We start from the raw sequence: 24768 nt of genomic DNA on the forward strand, positions 1-24768 counted from the left end.
ATTCCCCACAGCTAATATACCTTACAATTTTGGCAATTGTAAATTCTTATTAGAGTTCCCCTATATTTTTTTGGTTGAAGAGTATATATTTTCATGTATAGAAAAACGAATATTTATAAGATACATATGTTTGTTGACTCATAATTGCCATGGGTTATAGTTTTTAGCTGGTAAACTGTCGGCAACAATTTTATTTCATTTCATTTCAACTTATTTTCATGCTTATTTCCAATTAAAGTTCAAGCACGCTGTCCTGGTCACAACATCAGCTATATGGGCTGTCTGTCCAGGGCAGTGAGTTAGTTGTTAGTGAGAAAGAAGATGGTGTGGTGGCCTTACACCTACCCATTGAGTCGTTAAAACTCGCTCTGGTTAGGAGTCCGTACCGGGCTGCGAACCCTGTACCTACCAGCCTTATATCAGATGGCTTAACCACGACGCCACAGAGGCTGCGAACCTTGTACCTACCAGCCTTATATCAGATGGCTTAACCACGACGCCACAGAGGCTGCGAATCCTGTACCTACGAGCCTTATGTCCGATGGCTTAACCACAACGCCACTGAGGCTGCGAACCCTGTACCTACCAGCCTTATGTCCGATGGCTTAACCACAACGCCACTGAGGCTGCGAACCCTGTACCTACCAGCCTTATGTCCGATGGCTTAACCACAACGCCACTGAGGCTGCGAACCCTGTACCTACCAGCCTTATGTCCGATGGCTTAACCACAACGCCACTGAGGCTGCGAACCCTGTACCTACCAGCCTTATGTCCGATGGCTTAACCACAACGCCACTGAGGCTGGCTGGCAACAATTAAAAGCCATAGTGTACTTAATTGCTGTAATTTAGGTTCCCACTCTTTGGTCTGATTGCTATCCTGTAATTAACTAAATACTCAGTTATTGCATAAATGAATGAATGAATGTTTAACGACACCCCAGCACGAAAAATACATCGGCTATTGGGTGTCAAACTATGGTAAATGCAAACAAATAAAGTGATGATCAACGTTTATTGCATAAATGCAGGTACACAATAAAAATTAATTGAATCGTAGACACACAGCTAAATATATATAAATTTCATTTGAATATTGTTGTAAATGTTACACTGTGACAGTATGTTCACATCAGCATCTTTTCTTAAAACATCATACGCTAGGTACATAACAGAGTTTTTATTTGAAATTATTTTCAACCAATATTTAATTATTCTGTCTGCCTTTTCACATACATTGGTGGATGTCCTAGTTCGCTATATACAGCAGCATTACAGCATAGACCTTTTAACTGATAAAATGTGTTTACAATATTTCAAATGAACACGTATGGCTGAACATCATAAAACTAGTTTTAAAGAAGGAAACATGAGACTCCACATGATCTTCACAGTTACAAATACCAAATACATACCATGGTTACAAAAACAAAAGGATTTTTATTAAAAGAACACCTGTAACGTATACAGTCCCTTTGCGTCAAGAACGAACCAATGAATTGGCATGTCACTTTATAAGGTTAACATTAATATAAAACATATTAAGTTTTAAATCCATACCACTCGCATCTTTTTCTATTAGCTTTAATATTGACTTGCTTCCCCAGTGGCGGATCCAGAAAATCCATTTAGGGGACCCCCAATGACATAAGGTGAAATGCCAATGGAACTTTGAGTGAGGTTTGGAGGGAATCGTAAAACAAAATGAAAATTAATACATAATAAAATTATAACTGTCGCAACATTTGTTTGGTTGTTGTTGTTGTTGTTTTTTTTGGGGGGGGGGTGGGGGTGGGGGGGTGGGGTGCGGGCCTCTGTTTTCCCGTGCCTGATTAAGAATATGTGAGTAGGGCACAAGCCCGCAGGAGAAGGCCTACATTTTAAGTCAGTGTGTGTGGAGTGGGGGTGGGGGTGGGTGGAACATGCCTCCCTATGCGGATTTTGTTTTTGTTGGACCAGTGTACGTGTGAACCGTTATAAATTACAGTCAAACAAATCATTTCTATTTTGTACTTTAATATTCCATAGTTGTAGTTCCTGTAAAAAAAAAAAAAAAAAAAGAAGTCAAAGTTAAAGTTTGTTTTGTTTAACAACACCACTAGGGCACATTGGTTTATTAATCATCGGCTATTGGATGTCAAACATTTGATAATTTTGACGTAGTTTTAGAGAAGAAACCCGCTACATTATTCCATTAGTAACAAGGGAGCTTTTAACGTATGGTTTTAGACAGGAACCTCTACGTTTTTCCATTAGTAGCAAGGGATCTTTTATAAGCACCATCCAATATCGGACATAGTATGGTTAAGGACCACGGAGATAAAGAGGAAACCCGCTGCTGTCACGCCATGGGCTAATATTTTCGATTATAGTAGCCGGTGATCTTTTATTTGCAGCATCTCACAGACTGAATAGTACATGCCACTGTCTTTGATATACCAGTCGTGGTACACTGGCTGGAACGAGAAATAGCCCAATGGGCGCACTGACGGGGGTCGATTATATACCGGCCGCGCATCAGGTAAGCATTACCATCATACTACGTTCCGGCCCTCCTATAAAAATGTACAACGATAGTACTGCAGATGTGAACAGAGGCGGATCTAGGGTGGGGCATGGGCCCGCCCCTCCCCCTAAATTTTACGATAGTTATAATTTTATTATATATTAATTTTCATTTTTTTACGATCCCCTCCAAACCTCCCACAAACTTCCCTTGGCATTCACGTCATGTCACTGCCCCCCCCCCCCCCCCCCCCCCAAATAAATCCGCCACTGGTGAATAAACGTTGATAATGAGATTCCGGCATTTTCGTTTAAAAATCGGACAAAAAATCGGTGGCGTCGTGGCAGGCCATCGGTCTACAGGCTGGTAGGTACTGGGTTCGGATCCCAGTCGAGGCATGGGATGTTTAATCCAGATACCGACTCCAAACCCCGAGTGAGTGCTCCGCAAGGCTCCATGGGTAGGTGTAAACCACTTGCACCGTCCAGTGATCCATAACTGGTTCAACAAAGGCAATGGTTTGTGCTACCTGCCTTTGGGAAGCGCAAATAAAAGACCCCTTGCTGCTAATCGGAAGAGTAGCCCATGTAGTGGCGACAGCGGGTTTCCTCTCAAAATCTGTATGGTCCTTAACCATATGTCTGACGCCATATAACCGTAAATAAAATGTGTTGAGTGCGTCGTTAAATAAAACATTTCTTTCTTTGTTTGTTACCGGACATTTCCATGTGCAAAAAAAAAGAAGAAGAAAATAGATACATTGCTTTGAGCTACTTGTTATTTCAACAGTTTGGCTTCATATATATGTTAAAAAACTAAATAAACTGAATGGAAAGAAAATTCATCAACATAACAAGTTAATTCCAAAGTTGAAGTACGTTTAAGGAAATAATTAAATGAAAAACCCCCCAGACAATTCATGTCAGTTATCGCTAATTGAGCTAATTACGAACATTTAAAAAAAGAGAGGACGTACTGCACTGTAGTGTTATGTTCGTAATAACATTCCTTTCTTTTCCAAATCCTCAAAATTATATTCAATATCAGGACAGATTACAGAGTACGTCGTAAAGTGACTGGCAGGCCTCGAACTTAACGGCGGCAACAACGACAATTGCCGTCGGTGACGTATAAACTGCCGTCAATTGGAGCGTTACCGATGGGACTTTTGTGCCGCCGGATAAAAATTACTGCCGTCGGGAAAGCTCCTCACCGACGGCAAAATGTATAAACGTGTATGAACATTATCTGCCAGTATTTAGTGAAAATCGCATTTCGCGAGATGTTACATCCTGGTGGCTACGATTAAGTATTTCCCGGATGTTTGGGTCCTGGTTGGAGTTAATGGGCGTTTAGTCAGTACCACGCGATGGAACTATATTTAGTCATGCGCGTACCATGTGTTGTTGTATAAAATACATTCTCACTGCATTACGTTTGACAGCCCCATTTGTTGTTTCTGCGCTCCTCTTTATTTTTCGGTATCCTGTTATAATTTACAGCACCCAGCTGCGATGCACATTTTTTTGCACACTGAACAACATCAGTCAGTCTGCACACTGGACATCAAAAGAAAGAAGTCGCTTTGTAAGCGCAACTGACGAAAAACTTTAGTAGCTTACGGCAGTTACCGTAACGTAATTTAACACTATTTTTTAACAGCCTCTGTTGTGTCCCATACCAATATCCATCTGTATGTTTGATACACAAATAAAAGTTATATTTTATTTTAGCAATGAAAACATTTTATTTTTATTGTTTCGGCAATCTCCGACTGAAACACCCCCCCCCCCCCCCCACACACACACACACTTATTTGGCGCCAAATTTGTCACGCGATCAGTCATTCTGTCTTTTGTGTCCACTTACTTGTGTTTGATATTTTAACCTCAGTTGCAGATTTAAATTGTCGTAACTGATGATTTTTACTTACTGTCATTTCTTTATTCAGCAGTTCCTTATAAAATATTAGAAACGTTTATTTATTTTTTTATTTTTTTTTTTTTTTTTGGGGGGGGGATATCACCGCTTATAAAAACGGAAGTGGTAGTATTCATTATTAAAATCATTTATTTTGGGTATCAAATAATATATACACTGCCTTTACAAAAACAAAACTAATTTACTTTTTATTAGCTGGCAATATCAATGCGAACGATTCACTCGATGCAGATGGAAATAAAAAATACCCCAGAAAAATGTTATCCCATGGTAGGGGATCGCTTAAAAAAAATATCTTTATTATTTTTCGGTCATCTTAAAATCTTTATTAAAGTAATAATATTAAAACTTTGATCGGTTTAGCAAAACGAATACCCGTAAATGTCAGACCGACAGTCCGTTTTAACTGAACTACGTTTTAACTAACAGTGCACAAAAGATAAGGCAGCTTGTACATCGTACAAACTTTTCAGTACCAGATACCAAGGGGCAAAATAAGGGATAGGTATTTCCTCAAAGTCGACCAACACACAATGATATACGGTGACGAAACGTTTTTTTGTTTTTGTTTTTGTTTTGCTTTTCAGTTGTTTTTTGTTGGTTTTTTTTTTTTTTGGGGGGGGGGGGGGTTTAATGGTGGGGTGGGTTGGGGCTGCGTGACCATCCTCCTTTAATTTTCACCCACCAAGAACACTACAATTTAATGTCATCCTTAGAACCATTTTCATGTCATATTCACCGAAAACTTGAGCGACTTCGTCTCAGAAACACCATTGTAATGTTAGCTTATACTAGTAGTCCATGATTCCATTTATAATAAATTCTTGTTTATTGAAGTTTATTGACATACATTGAAGAAATTTCACTACATGTACATACAGGAAAAAAACCTTTCAGATAAGTTTATTTGCTGCAAAAGTCAGTTTAAAAAAATTGCCGTCGGCATACTCAAAATTGCCGTCGTTCGGCCCTTTCACCGACGGCAATTGTTTTTTTTTAAATTGCCGTGGGTGATAAATTCTTCAGTTCGAGCCTGGACTGGTATGTAGCAAAGTGTTAAAAAATTGTTATATTTATCATATTTTCATTTCAACTTATTTTCCTGCTTATATCCAATTAAGGTTCGAGCACACTGTCCTGGGTACACACCTCAGCTATCTGTCCAGGGCAGTGGGTTAGTTGTTATAGGTTAGTGGAAGAGAAGAGGGTGTAGTGGCCTTACACCTACCCATTGAGTCGTTAAAACTCGCTATGGGTAGGAGCCGGTACCGGGCTGCGAACCCTGTATCTACCAGCCTTATGTCCGATGGCTTAATCACGACACCATCGAGGTGTATTTATCATAAAGAAATGCCTCTAGTATAATAGTATAACAGATCTCCCCAAAAGTGAAAACTGGCCATGAAAGCTTCCATTTACCCAGTTAAGACTTTAGCAGAAGATTCGAAGTATTCATATATATGGGTCATGATTTTATTGATATATTGCTTGAATTATTTTTAGCCAAATACGTTAACATTGTTTAACTGGTGTAGTCATGATTTTACATTGGGAAGGGCGTGGGGCACCCACATTCTCTATAGGGCGACAGACAAATATAAAAGGTCTATGAGATTTTTATACCAAACTAGTTTAATTTTTTCCAAGCGCATAATTACATCCAGTGTTTGAAGCGGACTTGGAACCCAGTAAATTTTTATGGTCGTACGTAGTCAAAGAATCCTGATTGCCCAAACATCCTGACTATTCAGGATGGAAGGATGGATTTGTCAAAAATACTTGGAAACATCCAGTAACATCCTAATTCTGACCTGTCCCGAACGGTTACATCAAAATATTAATGTCTTCAGAGGCGGATCGGGGGGGGGGGGCAGGGGCCCGCCCCCTAAATTTTGCGACAGTTATATATTAATTTTTTTAATTTTATTTTTACGATCCCCCTCCAAATCTCCCTCAAAGTTCCCTTGCATTCCGCCTCATGACATTGCCCCCAACCCCTAAATGGATTTTCTGGATTCGCCACTGGTCTTTAGCTTCCCATATCAACTTCAGAGTTCAGAGGATCAGTGTCCATCAAGCCCACCCACAAACCCAGAATCCCGCTCCCGACGTCAGTGTTTGTATAAACATTAGGATAACTATAATATCCAGGTCTCAGCCGGAAATATATACTATACATCGTTGTAAGTGTGCCATGGACATTTCTTTCATTAGAGGTTGAGAGGTAGGCAGAACGACCGTCTCAGTCCATTACAAACTGATGGTGTTGTGCATAGATAAATATCATACAACTCCAACTGTACATTCTAGTAAATCATGAAATGTTAAATGCGACATAACATAAGTACAACAGACAGGGATGGTCAACTGCAACTTCCATCGAATATCGTGCAATGTGATTTTCAATACAATAGAACATGTAGAGTAAAGGCTGGAAGAATTGTTATACCTGAATGTTAGACAACCTCCAAATCTTTTGGGACAGACGATCTAGAGGTTCCTGTGTGACAGATATTTCATCTGTGCTTTCACATTTCTTCATTTTGTCAAGGCGTTTCTTCCTGCTACTTTCCTTCAGTTGTTTCAATCTTCTTTCTTCTGTGCCTTTACAGTTGTTCCTTTTGCCAAGGAGTTTTTTCGTCTGGGCCTTTACATTTCTCCATTTTGCCAAAGATGTTCTTCTTGCTACATTTCTTCAGCTGTTTCAATATTCTTTCTTCTGTGCTTGTACATTTCTTCCTTTTGCCCAGGATTTTCTTCTTGCTACATTTCTTCAGCCGTTTCAATATTCCTTATTCTTTGAGAACAGTCTGTTCACTATTTATAGCTTGTTTGGAATAGTTTTATTACTTTTGACATATTACATGATTTTATCACCATTGTCTATGTGGTGTGTGTGTGTGTGTGTGTGTGTCCTCTCTCTCTCTCTCTCTCTCTCTCTCTCTATCCACACACATACTCTCTGTGTATCTCACTCTGTCTTTGTCTCTCTCTCAACACACATAAACTCTCTCTCTCTCTCTCTCGCTCTCTCTCTCTCTCTCTCTCTCTCTCTCTCTCTCTCTCTCTCTCTCTCTCTCTCTCTCTCTCTCTCTCTTCAGGATTTGAGTTTCCTTTAAATAGAGTTTGCTAATAGTTTTCGAATAGGTTTTAGCCTTTTTTTTTTCTTTTTGTTAAATGTTATATCAAAATACTGGCCTTTCAATAAATTTGCATCACACATACACCTTTTTGTTATATCATGTCCAGCATTTGTTTGGATCATTAGCATGTTCCATGTCGTCCTTCGTTATGGCCTACTTTCCATTTTGGTCACTTCGTTTGTTCTCATGTTGTTATGTTAATGTCAGTTTGCAATATCTGTATCATTTCGTTTGATGAGTTTTACCATGCAGCAACTGCAGAACTTCCATTTCATCTTATTCATCTTCAACGACGGCACGATCAAGCTCTGCAATTACATCATCATCATCGTCGTCGTCGTCGTCATCATCATCATCGTCGTCAAGCTGTGCAATTAAATCATCATCATCGTCGTCATCATCATCATCATCGTCGTCGTCAAGCTGTGCAATTACATCATCATCGTCGTCGTCGTCATCATCTTCAACGATGGCATTATCAAGCTCTGCAATTACATCATCATCGTCGTCGTCATCATCATCGTCGTCGTCAAGCTGTGCAATTACATCATCATCGTCGTCGTCATCATCTTCAACGATGGCATTATCAAGCTCTGCAATTACATCATCATCGTCGTCGTCATCATCATCATCGTCGTCGTCAAGCTGTGCAATTACATCATCATCATCGTCGTCGTCATCATCTTCAACGATGGCATTATCAAGCTCTGCAATTACATCATCATCGTCATCATCGTCGTCATCATCATCATCATCATCATCATCGTCGTCATCATCATCGTCGTCGTCAAGCTGTGCAATTAAATCATCATCATCGTCGTCATCATCATCATCATCGTCGTCAAGCTGTGCAATTACATCATCATCATCATCATCGTCGTCGTCGTCGTCATCATCTTCAACGGCGGCACTATCAAGCGCTGCAATAAGATTGTCAACGTATTTACGCTCACCCTCATATCCTGTGTTTACAGTGGTTATATGGGTTACCGTTGTTTCGCCTACTGACTTCACAATATTTTCAAGGTCATCATCGTCGTCGTCATCTTCATCTTCATCTTCATTAACTAATATTGATCGAATGTGTTTTTCTTTTATAATGCCCTTGATGTTTTGACCATCATCATCATTATTATCATCTGCTGTGTCTGTATTAAATACTACTTGAATGTTTTCTTCATCAATAGTCTTGCGAACGTTTTCACCACCATCATTACCACCACCATCATCATCATCACTTGTTGTATTTGATATTGCTTGAATGGTTTCTATGTCGTCTTCATGATCATCATCGTTGTCAACATAACCATCGTCTATACTTACTAAAAATAAGAAAAGAACAAAACCCCTCACAATTAACTCTCAAGTGTAAATTCCAATTTATCAGCATTATAACATGTGAACATAGTCTCAAAAAGTTGTGACGATTTGTAGCAGGTTAGATAGTTTATGGGAGACAAGCTTAAACTACTATGGCTTGTGACTCAGACTGGATAATATGAAGTCACACTCTATGTTCATTCTACAGGCTTGGGATTTTTCAATAATCCCACTACAGATGAAGTTTTAAAATGCTTTTGGTCAATAATTCCACTTTGGCTTGACGGAAAATAAAAATAAAACGTTTTTAGAAACAACAACAAAAATACAAGTTTGTTTTGTTTAATGACACCACTAGAGCACATTGATTATATAATCATCGGCTAGGTTGCGGGACGTAGCCCAGTGGTAAAGCGCTCGCTTAATGCGCGGTCGGTATGGGACCGATCCCCGTCGGTGGGCCCATTGGGTTATTTCTCGTTCCAGCCAGTGCACCACGACTGGTATATCAAAGGCCGTGGTATGTGCTATCCTGTCTGTGGGATGGTGCATATAAAAGATCCCTTGCTGCATAAGAAAAATGTAGCTGGTTTCATCTGATGACTATGAGTCAGAATTATCAAATGATTGACATCCAATAGCCAATGGTTAATTAATAAATGTGCTCCAGTGGTGTCGTTAAACAAAACACAGTTTTTTTAAATGCAATTTTTAAAAACATAGTTCAAAATATGACTGAAACAGCTGTAATAACCCGTAGTAAAGGATGTTGTCTTCTCGCGGAGTTTGATGAAATTATACTTTTTCGGAAAAAAATATTCTGATTTGTTTTTCTTACCAGGGCCGTACCTAGCCTAAAATAGAGGGAGGGAGGGGGAGTACAATAAATAAATAAATAAATAAATAAATAAAATAAAATAAAATAAAATAAAATAAAATAAAATAAATAAATATTTAAATAAATAAGATGTCACAGTAATGTACGGCGCTTCCAGCTAGACAAAAAGGATCTTTCTGAATTAACAGGTTTTTTATTTTCTGGTTGGTAAAGCAACAGCACCCTGCACCCACTCCTCCTCCGTTGGATACGGCCCTGTTTACTTCGTTTTAATATCAGCATCTGTACTGGTTAAAACCGAATCTATATTATCAATACCCTATAAATTTCCGTCCTCACTTGCACTGGTGTCCCGTTCCTTCCTAGAACTAGGTTGACTGGGTTGTCTCGTTTGTTGAAATATTTGCGGGGAAGAGTTCTGTCGCACTATGGGCAATGGATCTTCTACTTTGTCCACAGTCTTCACGGAACGGTCCACCATAAAATAATTTTCTTGTTTGTGTTTATGATAGCTGCTGCCAAGCGTATCTGTAAGTGTAAGAGTAACTCGCTAGAAATAAGATGGGGGGTGGGGGGTGGGGGGGGGGGGGGGGGGGTGGAACTGTTATTATATTTCTGTAGGAAAAGTTTGTTATGTTTAACAACACCACTAGAGCACATCGATTAATTAATCGTCGGCTATTGGATGTGTGACGATACATGCTCTTAATTTTGTTTTCGCCTGTGGCGATATTAATTGTTTTAGAAGGCCGTGTGCAGTTCCAATTGCACTTAGCCAGCTGGGCAACTTGTTACGTAATACTTCTGCGCGACGGTCATCGAGCTTTTCTAATACACACCCAGAGCAGGTGTGGAGGCCATGTGGCTAGTAGTTACGTAATATCTCCGGTAGTGCTGTTTATGGCCAGGGGATTGGTCGCGGATTGGCGACAGCCAGACTGACGATCAGAGACAAAATATACCGACTCTGGGAGAGGTGGAATATCAGATGATAGGGGAGGACCGCCTTGTACCCCCAGGCGATTTTCTGATTTTATAATAAATAGCTATGGTTCAGAGATATCTGAGAGAAGCAAAAAGGACAGAACGAGAGGAAGGTATCCCGGGGGAACGTTAGTCCGGTTGGACTTTGGTAAATATTTTATTTTCTGCTCTGTGTATAACCTTGATGTGATTGATGTGACTTTAAATAATTTAATACTGTATTATACCAATATTCTTTAGACAGTGTCTTCGGTCATCTGACGAAGTAAATCGTAGACTTATTGTTCTAACATTATACGAGTATTTGGTAATATAAAGCTTAGCCAGTCATCCTAGAAGACCTAGGTAAACTGTAGGTTATTGTCTTTATTGTGATAGGTACCAGTATTAATTCTGTGTTACAAGGTTACTGAATGAGTAGTTAAGGGTTAATTAAAAATTAACCAGTTAGGAATAGTGTTGTAATTCCTTTATTAATTAAGTTCCCCTAGAAACATTTCTCAATTATCACACGTGTGGGTGTTGTGTCACGGTGAAGTGATTAGCATATTGTGTAAACTAGACACCTAGAGATTAACTAATTAAGTGATCAGTTCTGGGTTGTTATTATTGTTGTTATTAATTAACTACTGCGGCTGTACATTTGTCAGCGTAGGTTAATACAGATTCCAAAGTGTATTGTGTTTTTGTTGTGTTTTCTAGTGAACTAAACGTGCTATAATAATATATACCTTATATAAGATCGTATCTCTGATCATACCTAGACGAGCCAAAGCGGTTTTGAACTGCCCGTTACAGAGAGATCTAATAGATATACAGTTAGGAGAGATATTTGGACAATCGTGTTTTATCCAGTTACGGGTATTATAGAATCCCCGTGACAGGATGTCACACATTTGGTAATTCTGACTCGTAGTCATCAGAGGAAACCCGATACGTTTTTTTCTAATGTAGCAAGTGATCTTTTTTATGCACTTTCCCATAGACAGGAAAACACATACCACGGCGTTTGTCCAGTTGTGGTACACTGGTTGGAATGAGAAAAAACAAACAATCAGATGAATGGATCCACCGAGGTGGTTCGATCCTGCGACGCAAGCACCTCAAGCGAGCACTCAACCGACTGAGCTAAATCCCGCCCCTTTCCGTAGAAAGAAAGAAGTGTTTTATTTAACGACGCACTCAACACATTTTATTTACGGTTATATGGCGTCAGACATATGGTTCAGGACCACACAGAGTTTGAGAGGAAACCCGCTGTCGCCATTACATGGGCTACTCTTCCGATTGGCAGCAAGGGATCTTTTATTTGCGCTTCCCACAGGCAGGATAGCACAAACCATGGCCTTTATTGAACCAGTTATGGATCACTGGTCGGTGCAAGTGGTTTACACCTACCCATTGAGCCTTGCGGAGCACTCACTCAGGGTTTGGAGTCGGTATCTGGATTAAAAATCCCATGCCTCGACTGGGATCCGAACCCAGTACCTACCAGCCTGTAGACCGATGGCCTGCCACGACGCCACCGAGGCCGGTCTTTCCGTAGAAATGCATGCATGCGCGTTCATGTGTATGTGAGTGCGTGTGCGTGCGTGCAGGAAGCTTGAATGGGTAAAGATTGCCAAAATCGTAGTTTATGTTTTTTGTTTGCTTGTCTGCTTTGCTTTTTGTTTTGTTTTGGGTCGTTTGGTGGGGGTTTTTTTTGGGGGTGGGGGGGTGGGGGGTGGTGGGGGTAATTATTTTTGTTTGTTTCTCATCGGGTGTCATATAATTTAGTCCCTTTACTACAATATAGTATTTTATTTTGTGGACGATGATTTAAAAAAAAAAAAAATTTAAAGGCACGAAAAAGGTGACTCAAACGGGCTGAGAAATAATTTCGTCTGCACCTCTGCGAAATCTTTTTCTGCGATGTTGATGGCGTATTAGACGTCGACGACGATGGTGCTTCCTCTGCCGCTGGTGATGGGATGTTACAAGTTGTTGGTTCACGTGTCGATAATGAACCCGTTTCAATTGCCAACGATAATATGGTCCAGTACTACGTTTACGATTGTTAATCCTCTACAACAAAAAAGACAATGAACTTGAATGTCTGTACAACAACAGAGATGCATGTTGGAAGTGCGGATCCAGAATTTTTCAATAGATGCAGCCCAAAAACCCGTTGTTGTTTTCTTGACCGGTGGACAGAATAGGTTTGCATTTAAGGTGTATTCTTTAATATACATGTATATTGTATTACCAAAAATAGGGGGGTTGGGCCCCCGCCTGAATCCGCGCCTGTGTTGCAATTCCAAACGTGTACGGTAAAGTGTACATATAGAAACCAGCTGGGCCCATGCTTATAATGTTACGTTAAAGGGACATTCCTGAGTTTGCTGCATTGTAAGATGTTTCCGACTAATAAACCATTTCTACGATTAAACGTACATATTAAATATATTTCCTTGTCTAGAATATCAGTGTCTGTATATTCAATGTGTTTCTGTTCGTCTTAATATTTATAAGAAGCCTAAACTGAATTTTGTCTTCAAATAATTTCAAATATTTTAGGAAACAAAATGAAATTTAACCTAGTACAAATATTAGACCGATCAGAAAACTGTTTAATATACAGCCATTGATATTTTATGCAGAAAAATATATTTGATATGTAACTACAAACGTTAAAAAGTCTAAAAAATAATTTTCAGTTGTCACGAGCTTTAGCGAGTGACAAATGAAAATTATTTCACGATAATAACTGGTACCGAGTTTGTTATTCTATTTATTACCTCAGCTATTTTCTCTAAAAGCCTTTAATTTCGACGCACATGCACGAAGGCCAACCTGTATAGGAACGATGTAAACCACTTTACGCACTGTTCTGAGAATTACTATAACGTTGTAATTTAATCACGTTCATAGATAATTTTTAAAAACACAAGTTCTCTTTATTCTGCTTCCAAATTTATAATGAATTGCATTAAAATGATATTTTGTTATTAATTTAACACCAAAAACAGAGACCTGTAAAGGTAGTACAATACCAAATAACTTCCGGCTGGGTCAAAGTTCGAGGTGCACCGAACTTTTGATAGAGAAGTGAACACCACAAGTCCTGTGATTGGTTATAAATGTGAGTGTGTTGGTTGTAAAAAATAATAGTTTCATCTGGGTAAAATAAATGTGCAATTTTATTTCATCTAGTACCAATGTGTCAAGTAGCCTTGTGCTTGAAACATGTATGGGGTACCTGTAAAAAAAAGTACTAAAATTTTGTGCGAAACTAGGGTAGTCATAGACGCTACCCGTTATCTCAGAAACGAGCAGCTTGACCCCCATTTTTTTCTGATTCACTTTAAGCGTAAGGGGTGGTAGTATTTATATCCGTGGCGTTTATGTCGGTTGATACGTTGCAGGTAGGAGTTTTAGCCGTATATGTTACTATTGTCGTCTATGGGATTTGATTTGGTAGTGTACACCCTAAAGGCAAACTCTTTAAACTACATGACGTCATTTTGTGTGTTTGTCAAATCGTGATGACGTCATATTTAGTACCGACAAAGTCATTGGTTTGTAAGCGTCAAATTGTCCAATAGTATTGTTCGTTAGACCAATGCATCATACATTGTATTTTATTTTATTTTTTTTCTTTATTTTTTTTTCTCCTTTTTTTTTTTTTTTGCGGGGGGGGGGGGGGGGGGTGGGTGAGTAAAGCTAGAAACAGTCCTGTGTTTCCGAATAAAACTCACGTGTAATGCTGTTGCAATACAGTGGCCAAAGAAAGAGTCATTAGTTGGCCTATAGCAGACGTGGCGCGGATCTGGACAGTCGAACCCCGAGAGGCAGAGATGTAGAAGCTCATGATCCTGAAAGACAACGCTGGCTCGAGTTATTAAACTGTTTAACATTACAGACCCTTTTTAAACCATTAAATTACATAGATAGTTCTACATGAGTGGCCGTTAGATATCAGTTATCTTACGGGCTGCTTTAAAACGTATCTAACGTGCAAAAGCGAGTTGGATTTTGTTTTACTACAACGAGTTGTAAAATATATGGTATCTAACGGACATAAATGTAGTATTATATTCCTTATCGTTTACAAAATATATAGATATAACAAATTTAAAAAAAAAGGTTTAACACTTTAAGCGTCTTTTCAAACTAAAACATATTTACTGCGTATGCAGTTAACTAATGCGTAACAGAGCAATCAGTTGCAGGTTCACTGGTAGGTAAACTTTCAAGTAAAGTGAAGTTAAAATCAGACAAAAATGTTTTGCCAAGTTGTAATGAAATATTATGAGATGACATTACGTATGTTTTCATTTCCATTAAAGGCTATTTCACTTTTATAAATTTTTTTATTTATACATGCATATTGAAAATCAAGCATTAAAATTACATTTTTACTAAAAGAAAAATGGACCATCGAAGAACAATCATTGGATAGTATGGTTGTGACGACTGGGCCATCACATAGCCAAGCATATGGCTTTAAATTATTAACACACGTGTATGATATTGCTGTGTAAGATCACTAATAACTGGTATATGGTGTCCTCACCAACAGGTGTGTAAGAAAAAATATTTATAACTTACTGCTTAAATTGTCAGTTTAGGCAAAGTATACGTTTTCGGCAGAAAAGGTACGTAAGCCTATCTGAGGAAACTACCCCTGGTGACTCTAATATATGGAATATTAACACAGAATGTTGAAATTTAAAAAAGAAAAAAAAAAGAAAAAAAAAGTATAACACACCTCCCTCCCAACCAATTCCTTGTACAAAATCAGGCAAATGATAATAAAGTTTGGACGTCACTAAAAGGATCCCACGAAAACAGTAACAGAAGATCCATATAGCCTTGACCTATAGTGTCTGCGATGTATCATGGGTGAACTAGTTTCGGTGACCATAAACATTCGATTCTGAAGCATTCAATATTTATAAACAGACGGTTGTTATCAAAATAGCCACCTTTTTATGCGTATTTCTACGCTTCAAATAAGCACTAAACTGGCCGTTATGTAGCAGTTTACCGCACGTGCGTCAAAAACTGTAGCATCAGCAGTAATTATTGTAAATTATGTAACCTGTTTCGGTGAGTGAAACGTTTAGCGGTATATATTACAGCAAAAACTTTCCAACACAAAACTTTTCAGTGTTTTATCAAAACATGTAACATGTACTTATAATAATTTATATAAAAAAATAGTTTTAATATTTTAAGGCAAATTACAAATGGAGTCCTTGAAAACCAATGTTAACACATTTTAGGAAAACGAATATAATAATTTTGATGTCTTGCAATCGTGTTATAAGTGAATGTTATAACGGTAAAATTGTTTGGTTAAAAATATAAGCTGCATTCTAAGTTTTAATAATTAAATAAACAAATAATCATATCCAGAAAGATATTTATGTTAAAACATATAAGGACAATCTATTTTGGCAAGTATCTGTAACGAGAGTTTTGCCAGCAGACGCAGTGACAATCACGTGACTTCAATAACTAGTGGGGGGGGGGGGACATGTTTTATTTATTGACGCACTCAACACATTCTATTTACGGTTATATGGCATCAGACATATGGTTAAGGACCACACAGATATTGAGAGAGGAAACCCACTGTCGCCACTCCATGGGCTACTCTTTCCGATTAGCAGCAAGGGATCTTTTATATGCACCATCCAACAGACAGGGTAGTACATACCACGGCCTTTGATATACCAGTCGTGGTGCACTGGTTGGAACGAAAAATAACCCAATGGGCCCACCGACGGGGATCGATCCCACACCGACCGCGCATCGAGTGAACGCTGTACCACTTGGCTACATCCCCCCTGGCTACATTCCGCCCCAGTACAGTTGAGAACAGACACAAATATTTTTTAAAGTTAAGTTTTGTTTCAAATGACAGTCTTTGAAAATCATAGGAAAAAAATGTATTAAGAAATGTGCCGTGTTTATGAGTGGGTCAAGTTTAATTTTGCTTTCTTTGCAGGCCCGTAGGAACCGAAGGGGGGGGGGGGGGGGGGGGGGGCTTTTTTTTTTTTTTTTCTTTTTTTATCACATTAACGTTTGCCATTGTAACCAAAATTTGATATGGTGTTTGTACCCGATCCGTCAGTGCAACTCTCCCCCCCCCCCCCCCCCCCCCCCCTCCCAAAGTCGTTCCTACGGGCCTGCTTTGCTCGTTTTAACTTTATTTTTAGGTACATGTCTGCGAATGTGACTGACATTTGTTACTTTCCCCATGTAAAAGAGAAATCTTCGAATGTACGTACTGTTGCGCACAAATGACGCAATCACCGAAACAGGTCCCTCACCGAAACAGGCCAACGGACGATATGTAAATTAAGTAGGTTATGCCAGTTGACCTTACCATGTTTAAATATCTACTGTCCATGTTCATTGCCGATAGAGAAAGTAATATCACGAGCTGTGCTAGCTTCATAAGTCCCGAGTTACCAAGCTGAAAGAAAAAAAAACCTAGTTAAATACATAATAATAAAATATAATAAATAAATAAATAAAATTATACATGTGTGTATAGGGTGTATACCACCAAGTCAAATCCCATAGACGACAATAGTAACATATGTGGCTAAAACTCCTACCTGCAGCGTATCAATCGACATATACACCACTGATATAAATACTACCATCCCTCCAGGGCCGTAGCTAGCGGGGGGGGGGGGGGGGGGGGGGAGGGGGGCAGAAAAAATCCAAAACATATAGAAACTTAAAGAAAATTCTCTTTTTAACCATTTAAGGAGTTTTAGACTATTAACTACTCAGTTGCCCCCCCCCCCTCCCCCACCCCACCCCATCCTAGCTACGGAAATATCCCCCTTAAAGAAATAATAATAAAAATTGGGGGTCAAGATGCTCATTTCAGAGATAACGGGCATCGTCTATGACTACCCTAATTCCGAACAAAATTTGAATACGTTTTTTACAGGCACCCCATACATGTTTCTAGCACAAGGCTACTTGACACAGTGGTACTAAATGCAATAAAATTGCATACATTTTTTGCCCAGATAAAACATTTTTTTACAACTAACACACTCAAATGTATCACAGACTTGTGGTTATAAACTGCTCTATCAAAACATGATTGCACCTCGAACTTTGGCCCAGTCGGAAGTTATTTGGTTTAGTACTACCTTGTACCACCACCACCACCACCACCAAAAACAACAACATAACTTGAAACAAAACACATTTTCTACAATGTCACTGCCTCACATAATACGAAATAAGTTATAAAACATATCTATTACAATATATTAAATAAGCTTCCATTTCATATCAAATTTATATTTCAAATGCACTATAAATCGTTTCTCCTGTATACATGTATATCAAAACCATTCTTTCGTCATAATACACTGAACCTATCCAGTATAAAAACTTAAGTTATAACGTAACAATTTATTACCGGAGTATGTAAATGTGAGCTGTTGGCTATTGCAAATCAATAAATACAACTGTAGGCCTAATGGAGGCCGCCATCTTTATTACTTAACATAATTTTAGCTGTAGCCTCAGCCAGTGAGGGCTGGTTACACGGCGGTTATATTTGTTTTTCGGAGGCATGGGAACACAGTATAATCCACCACACTCCATCTGAACTTTCCATTGTCAAGCAGGGGTAAGATCTTAGTACGGATATATTAATATTACTCAGTGAGTAGCTAATGAACGTACCTGTTCTCAGGTGAAAGCTTCATGTGCAGTTTTGAAACTAACATTTTTGGAATGTTTATTCTTTGAATCTCTAGCTTCAAGTGAATTTGAATTTCTGACTGAATTAAACGTAGGTATACCACATCCATAAAAGGTGCATATATCCATTTTACTTCAGGTACATTTTTGTTTAGGCTTACATGTGTTTGAACGACTTTGACGTCACTTAAAAGTAAACGTGACGCAATCTGCAATGACGTCAAAACATAAATAATAATCATAATAATCATAGTTATTATTTAAAGAAGGTTACACAAATAGCAGTAAATTAATTTCTCTACAGTAGGACAACAAATAAACAAACAAAACAAACAACAACAAACAAACAAAAAAAAAACAACCTCGTACATGTTCGTCTTTGAGCGGGTGGGACACAGCCCTTGATTCCTACGAATCTGCACGACATTGTCTTTATCTGTATTACTAGGCCTACAGGTATGAATCAAGACCGTATCTCTCCACAATGCAGAGTCTAATGGGCATTTAGCAAAATAGTAGTTGATTCCATTACTTCTATATCTACTGTAATTGCACCTCCTGTTTAGACAATAGAACTGATGAAGTAAATATGTTGAAGTTGGTGTTTGTGTAGGCCTACATACAGAACGAAAACAAAGTAGTTATTAAAGGTAATTAGCCATTTGCAGGATATATCCCAGTGATCACGACAATGCAATGCACGTGCATGGTCGTTATAATTCAGTGGTGGAACTCTCTGTATATACACTGGTGGGCTGATTAATTACATCAGGGCCGTAGCTAGGATTTTTTGTTGGGGGGGGGGGGGGGGGGGGCAGGTCGATTTTTTCCCGAATTCAACGAAAATGCCCGAACCTTTATAACAACACTTATTCATATTAGCAATTCTGCCAAACAGCTAATTAGAGTTACAAACTAATCACTATGAATTTTTACATGGATTACAAATAATATTATGATTAGAATAATGGAAATATATGGTTAAAAGATTTCATGCAAGTTAATTTTGCCCGAATTTATCAATCATTTGTGCCCGAATTTGATGGTTCACACCAGCACAGAGGAAGTGGGGAGAGACAGTCCCCTCCCCTTACCCCCTATCTCGTACGCATATGAGTAATTAGCTGGGAAAAGCCATTATAAGATGCAACCTTTGACCATTTTTGTTTGCATATCCGTTAACAAAATCACCAAGTAAGACCAATTCAATGATTTCTTGATTTGCTTTGCCAACTTTAGTTCATAACAATCAATCCACTGAACTGAATCAGGAAATCTATACACAACGTTTGCTAGAAAAGGTTTATTTTATGGAATTAATGAATGAATGAATGTTTAACGACACCCCAGCACGAAAAATACATCGGCTATTGGGTGTCAAACTATGGTAATGCAAACACATAAAGTGATGATCAACATCAATATAAAAATTCAAGATTTAAATAAAAACAGTGCAAAGAACTGTGCAAAAATACAAATGTCACAGATAGATACTGACTTTTACTCAAAATTTCAATTGTATCTCGAAGAAAAAAAGGGGATTTGTGCTGTATTGGCCATTCTCAAAGAAAATGTTACACCCCTGCACCACGGTGAGGGTACAGCACCGAATCGAGATTAATTGTACGTTGATAGTTTCCAGGTCTTTTCTGCGTATTAATGTAAACGACTATGCCCCAACCTTTCTTATTTACGATTCATCAATCTGCTTATCCAAAGCATATAGTACATCTTCATTTAAACTTGTTTCATACAATCCTAAAATATCTAGAGACTGAATCTGTTTTGGAGTGATTTTCAACCGTGGTTTTTTTTTTTTTTTTTTTTTTTTTTTTTTTTTTGCAATCTGATTAAAATTAGCTCTACTGGTCTAGCAGTAGATCTAACAGCATTGAGTGGACTCCCATGTCCCATGTCCAGGCGACATTTCGTTATTTTAACATTAAAAAACAGGGGGAAATGTGAAGTAATAAACTCTGGATTGTATACTAGTATAAACAGATTTTATGGCTATACCATCACGGTTGTTTTGTTTCGTCTTGAAACGAATTTTATATAAAATTTTATATTGAAATTAGTTTCCGGCATACTTCGTAATTCACCCGAATCATTTCGTATACCCTCGGCATAATCCCGAATGTTTTCAAATTCTTTTCTTCTTCTTCTTCTTCTTCTTCTTCTTCTTCTTCTGCGTTCAAGCTATAGCTGATCATGTTTTAGATTTGGACACTGGCATGATTTTGCAAGTAAGGTTTTGATTGGTCGAATGAAAGGTCAACTGGACATGAGCTCCAACGGGGTGCTAATAGATCCACAGGTAATAATAATTAACCAGTGTTGTGTTGTTGTTGTTGTTTTTTGCAAGATGAGCCGGGACATAGCCCGGTGATAAAGCACTCGCTTGATGCGCGATCGGTATGGGAAACAAAACAATGCTAATAAATGGTTAATCTGTACCTTTAAGAAGCGGGAAATTTGAAAATCGTTGCGATAATAATTTCAACGTTGAGAAATTGGGTTATTTCTCGTTCCAACCAGTGCACCGCGACTGGTATTTCAAAGGAAATGGTATGTGCAATCCTGTCTGTGGGAATGGTGCATGTAAAAGATCCCTTGCTACTAATGGACACATGTAGCGGGTTTCCTCTCTAAGACTATATTATGTCACAATTACCAAATTTGTTATATCCAATAGTCGATGACTAATAAATCAATGTGCTCTAGTGGTGTCGTTAAACAAAAACTCTTTGGGGGCAAGATATGCTTTATATTAAGATCATTTCATTTTTTTATTTTTTAGGGGGGTAAACAAAATGGCTTTATAGTGGTAATCTTAATATAAAACATATCTTGCCCCCAAAAAGTTTGTTTTGTTTAACAACACCACTAGAGCATTTGCTTGCACTCTATCAGAATCAGTGGGATCTACTTGCACATCTGACGTATTCAGCTTATTTTTACCTACGGTACATTGATAAGTTCTGTATTAATGTCAGCATGAGAAAAGTCGAGATAAATTACTAACCGTAGTAAGTGCAGATTTGTTACAAGTGATAACACAGTTTCTTTGTTAGTATCGCTACACTTTTCATTTTCTGACTATCTAGATCATATGAACATCAACCATTGACTGAAAATGTTTCCACTATTACTATCACATATATACGAAGGAAGGAAATGTTTTATTTAACGACGCACTCAACTCATTTTATTGACTGTTATACAGTGTCAGACATATGGTTACGGACCACACAGGTATTGAGAGAGGAAACCCGCTGTCGCTACTTCATGGGCTACTCTTTTCGATTAGCAGCAAAGGATCTTTTATATGCACCATCCCACAGACGGTTCAAAATTATTGCACCAGACAAAAAATGTAGTGAACCGTCAGTGTACACTGACAATGTTCACAATGAGGTGGAGGGTTCTTCAGTACAAATGAATGTGTCAACTATGTGACCGGTGCGAGCACGACACAATACCATGTCATTCCTACTCAATCTAATTAAAAGTAGCTCCACTATTACATGTGGATCTAAAGACAGCCAGTTGGAGCTCATGTCCACCAATCAAAACCTTACTTGCAGAATCCTGCCAGTGATTTAAAACTAACAACACTGCGTAGTCCCCAATGTCCAGGTAACATTTCGTCTGTAAATAATAAGTTAAATATTGACCAATCACACTTCGCCTTTTATAACGTTATTTGGGGGCATACAAATTCTAAAAATATCGGGCGAGTCTATTTTAGTGGCCGCAGTACAGCGAACCATACCAATACGTACGGGGTGGGTTATCAGTCTTCAATTTTACATTAAAAATTATTTATTTATTTATAAAATTTAAAAAAACTCAATCAGTCTTCAGTTTTACATTACAAATTATTTATTTTATAAAATAAAACATGTTTTAAGGCATTCGTAATTCACACGAAACATGTCGTATACCCTCAGGATAATTCGGAATGTTTTCAAATTATTTTTAAATCACTGGCAGGATTCTGCAAGTAAGGTTTTCATTGGTGGACATGAGCTGTCTTTAGATCCACATGTAATAGTGGAGCTAATTTTAATTAGATTGATTCCTACTGCACTGCCTGTAGGAGGACTGTCACTCTCAGGATTGGCTTGGCAAAATGAAGCTTGTTCGCAGTCCTTTGTTACGCCAGTTGTGGAGCACTGGCTAGAATGAGAAGTAGCCCAATGGGTCAACTGACGGGGATCGATCCTAGACCGACCGCGCATCACAGATATAAGTCATCGTATTGCATTGCCCCTGCGCGTGCTGTAACCTCACCGTGGTGCAGGGGTGTAACATTTTCTTTTGAGAATGGCCAATACAGCACAAAATTGAAGTTTTGAGTAAAATTCAGTATCCGTAAAATTCTGTGATATTTGTGTTTTTGCACAGTTCTTTACACTGTTATAATTTAACTGTTTAATTTTTATATTGTTGTTGATCATAAAATAATTGTTTTTTGGCTTTTACCATAGTTTTGAATCCAATTTTCATCATTCATTAGTATTTTTCGTGCTGGGGTGTCGTTAAACATTCATTCATTCATCATTCATTATTTCGTTATACAGTGGTCCGACATTCCCACGGGCGGTTAAGGAGGAAACCCGCTGTCGTTACTTCATGATCTACTCTTTCCGATTACAGCAAGGGTCTTGGATTGCGCTTTCCAAGTAGCACAAACCCTGGCCTTGTTGTCGTAATTGGTTTCATAAGATAATCTTTAAATATCACAGGATGAAACAATTGCGTAACTCGGATTGTTAATCGATTAGCTGAATCCTTAGGTATGGATGAAATAAATTGTTTTGGCCATAATATTTAAAATTTTAGACGTTGTGAAACGTACGGGGCTTAAAAGCGATTTCAATGCACGAAATATGCAATTCAATTAGGTCTGCCAGTATGTCAAAGGCCGTGGGTCCAGGCGACATTTCATCTATAATAAAAACAATTAAATATCGACCAATTACACTTCGCATTTTATAGCGTTAGACTGAAGCCTTCTAAAAAGTATCGGGCGCGAGACGAAATTGTTGGGTCTATTTTCAACATGGGGAAAAGTGCAGTAATAAACTCTGGATTGTATGCTAGTATGGAAAGAATTCTATGGCTATACCATCAACGGGTTTTGTCTGAAACGAATTTTAGATAAAATGTTAATATTGCAAGTTTCCGGCATACTTCGTAATTCACCCCAAATTATTTCGTAACGCTCGGCATAATCAATGTTTTCAAATTCTTTTCAAATTCTTTTCAAATCACTGGCATGATTTTACAAGTAAGGTTTTGAAATGAAAGGTCAACTGGGACATAAGCTCCAACGGGCTGCTGTTAGACCACATGTAATAGTAATTTTAATTAGACTGGAAATAATTCGAATCTGTGGATGTTTTTCACCTGTTTGAATTTCTACACCTAGTTTCCATGCTATGGGGCATGCGATACCTTGGCGATGTGAACACTACATGAAATGATCACTCACGTTCTTCGATGAGAGCTTTTACGTCTATGAGTTGTGATTCCAGAATAGATCTTGACCTTGATACTTTGCTAGTTGGTTTTGGTTTTGGTTTGCAAATCATTTCGTATACCCTCGGCATAATCCCGAATGTTTTCAAAAAAAATTCTTCTTCTTCTTCTTCTTCTTCTTCTGCCCAGTGATAAAGCACTCGCTTGATGCGCGATCGGTATGGGAAACAAAAGAATGCTAATAAATGGTTAATCTGTACCTTTAAGAAGCGGGAAATTTGAAAATCGTTGCGATAATAATTTCAACGTTGAGAAATTGGGTTATTTCTCGTTCCAACCAGTGCACCGCGACTGGTATTTCAAAGGAAATGGTATGTGCAATCCTGTCTGTGGGAATGGTGCAAGTAAAAGATCCCTTGCTACTAATGGACAAATGTAGCGGGTTTCCTTTCTAAGACTATATGTCAAAATTACCAAATGTTAGACATCCAGTAGCCGATGATTAATAAATCAATGTGTTCTAGTTGTGTCGTTAAACAAAACAAACTTTAACTTTTTTTTGTACTCTATATATACTATACCTAGGCTTTCAAATTAATTCTCTATTGAAACACACCTTAAAAGCATTGAATTTCAATTTGCATACAATGTTAAGGATTTTCATTAAAAAAATAGTAATTTCAGGGAACATGCGTCCACCCGCCCACCCTAAAAAAGGTATTATTATTTTTTTTTATTTTATTTTTTTAATTAGTTTATTTTTTGTTGTTCACCTCTACGGCTCCAGATAAAATGTTCCGTATGTACTCTTTTCACTTGTGGA

At 38.2% G+C, this 24768-nt stretch overlaps 1 protein-coding gene across 2 annotated transcripts; it reads right to left on the bottom strand.

Annotated features, from left to right (window-relative positions):
• Window positions 1-1002: 1002 nt before the first annotated feature.
• On the bottom strand, window positions 1003-18634 carry LOC121381222 (coiled-coil domain-containing protein 1-like). 2 transcript variants are annotated; one of them, XR_005959063.1, is made up of 7 exons: window positions 18441-18634; window positions 17110-17199; window positions 14471-14587; window positions 12623-12797; window positions 10089-10277; window positions 6898-8913; window positions 1003-2038 (listed from the first exon to the last, which is right to left on the bottom strand). XR_005959063.1 is itself a non-coding variant. In XM_041510432.1 (6 exons), exons 2-6 carry the CDS (start codon window positions 17179-17181, stop codon window positions 7868-7870), a joined length of 1599 nt encoding a protein of 532 aa, XP_041366366.1. In that variant the 5' UTR covers window positions 17182-17199; window positions 18441-18634; the 3' UTR covers window positions 6633-7867. The 2 variants fall into 2 exon arrangements, 1 of the variants encoding a protein (XP_041366366.1); XM_041510432.1 differs by lacking the exon at window positions 1003-2038 and having other exon boundaries at window positions 6633-8913.
• Window positions 18635-24768: the final 6134 nt, after the last annotated feature.

Source organism: Gigantopelta aegis, chromosome 9 (assembly GCF_016097555.1).
Source record: "Gigantopelta aegis isolate Gae_Host chromosome 9, Gae_host_genome, whole genome shotgun sequence".
Classification (NCBI taxonomy): Eukaryota; Metazoa; Mollusca; class Gastropoda; order Neomphalida; family Peltospiridae; genus Gigantopelta; species Gigantopelta aegis.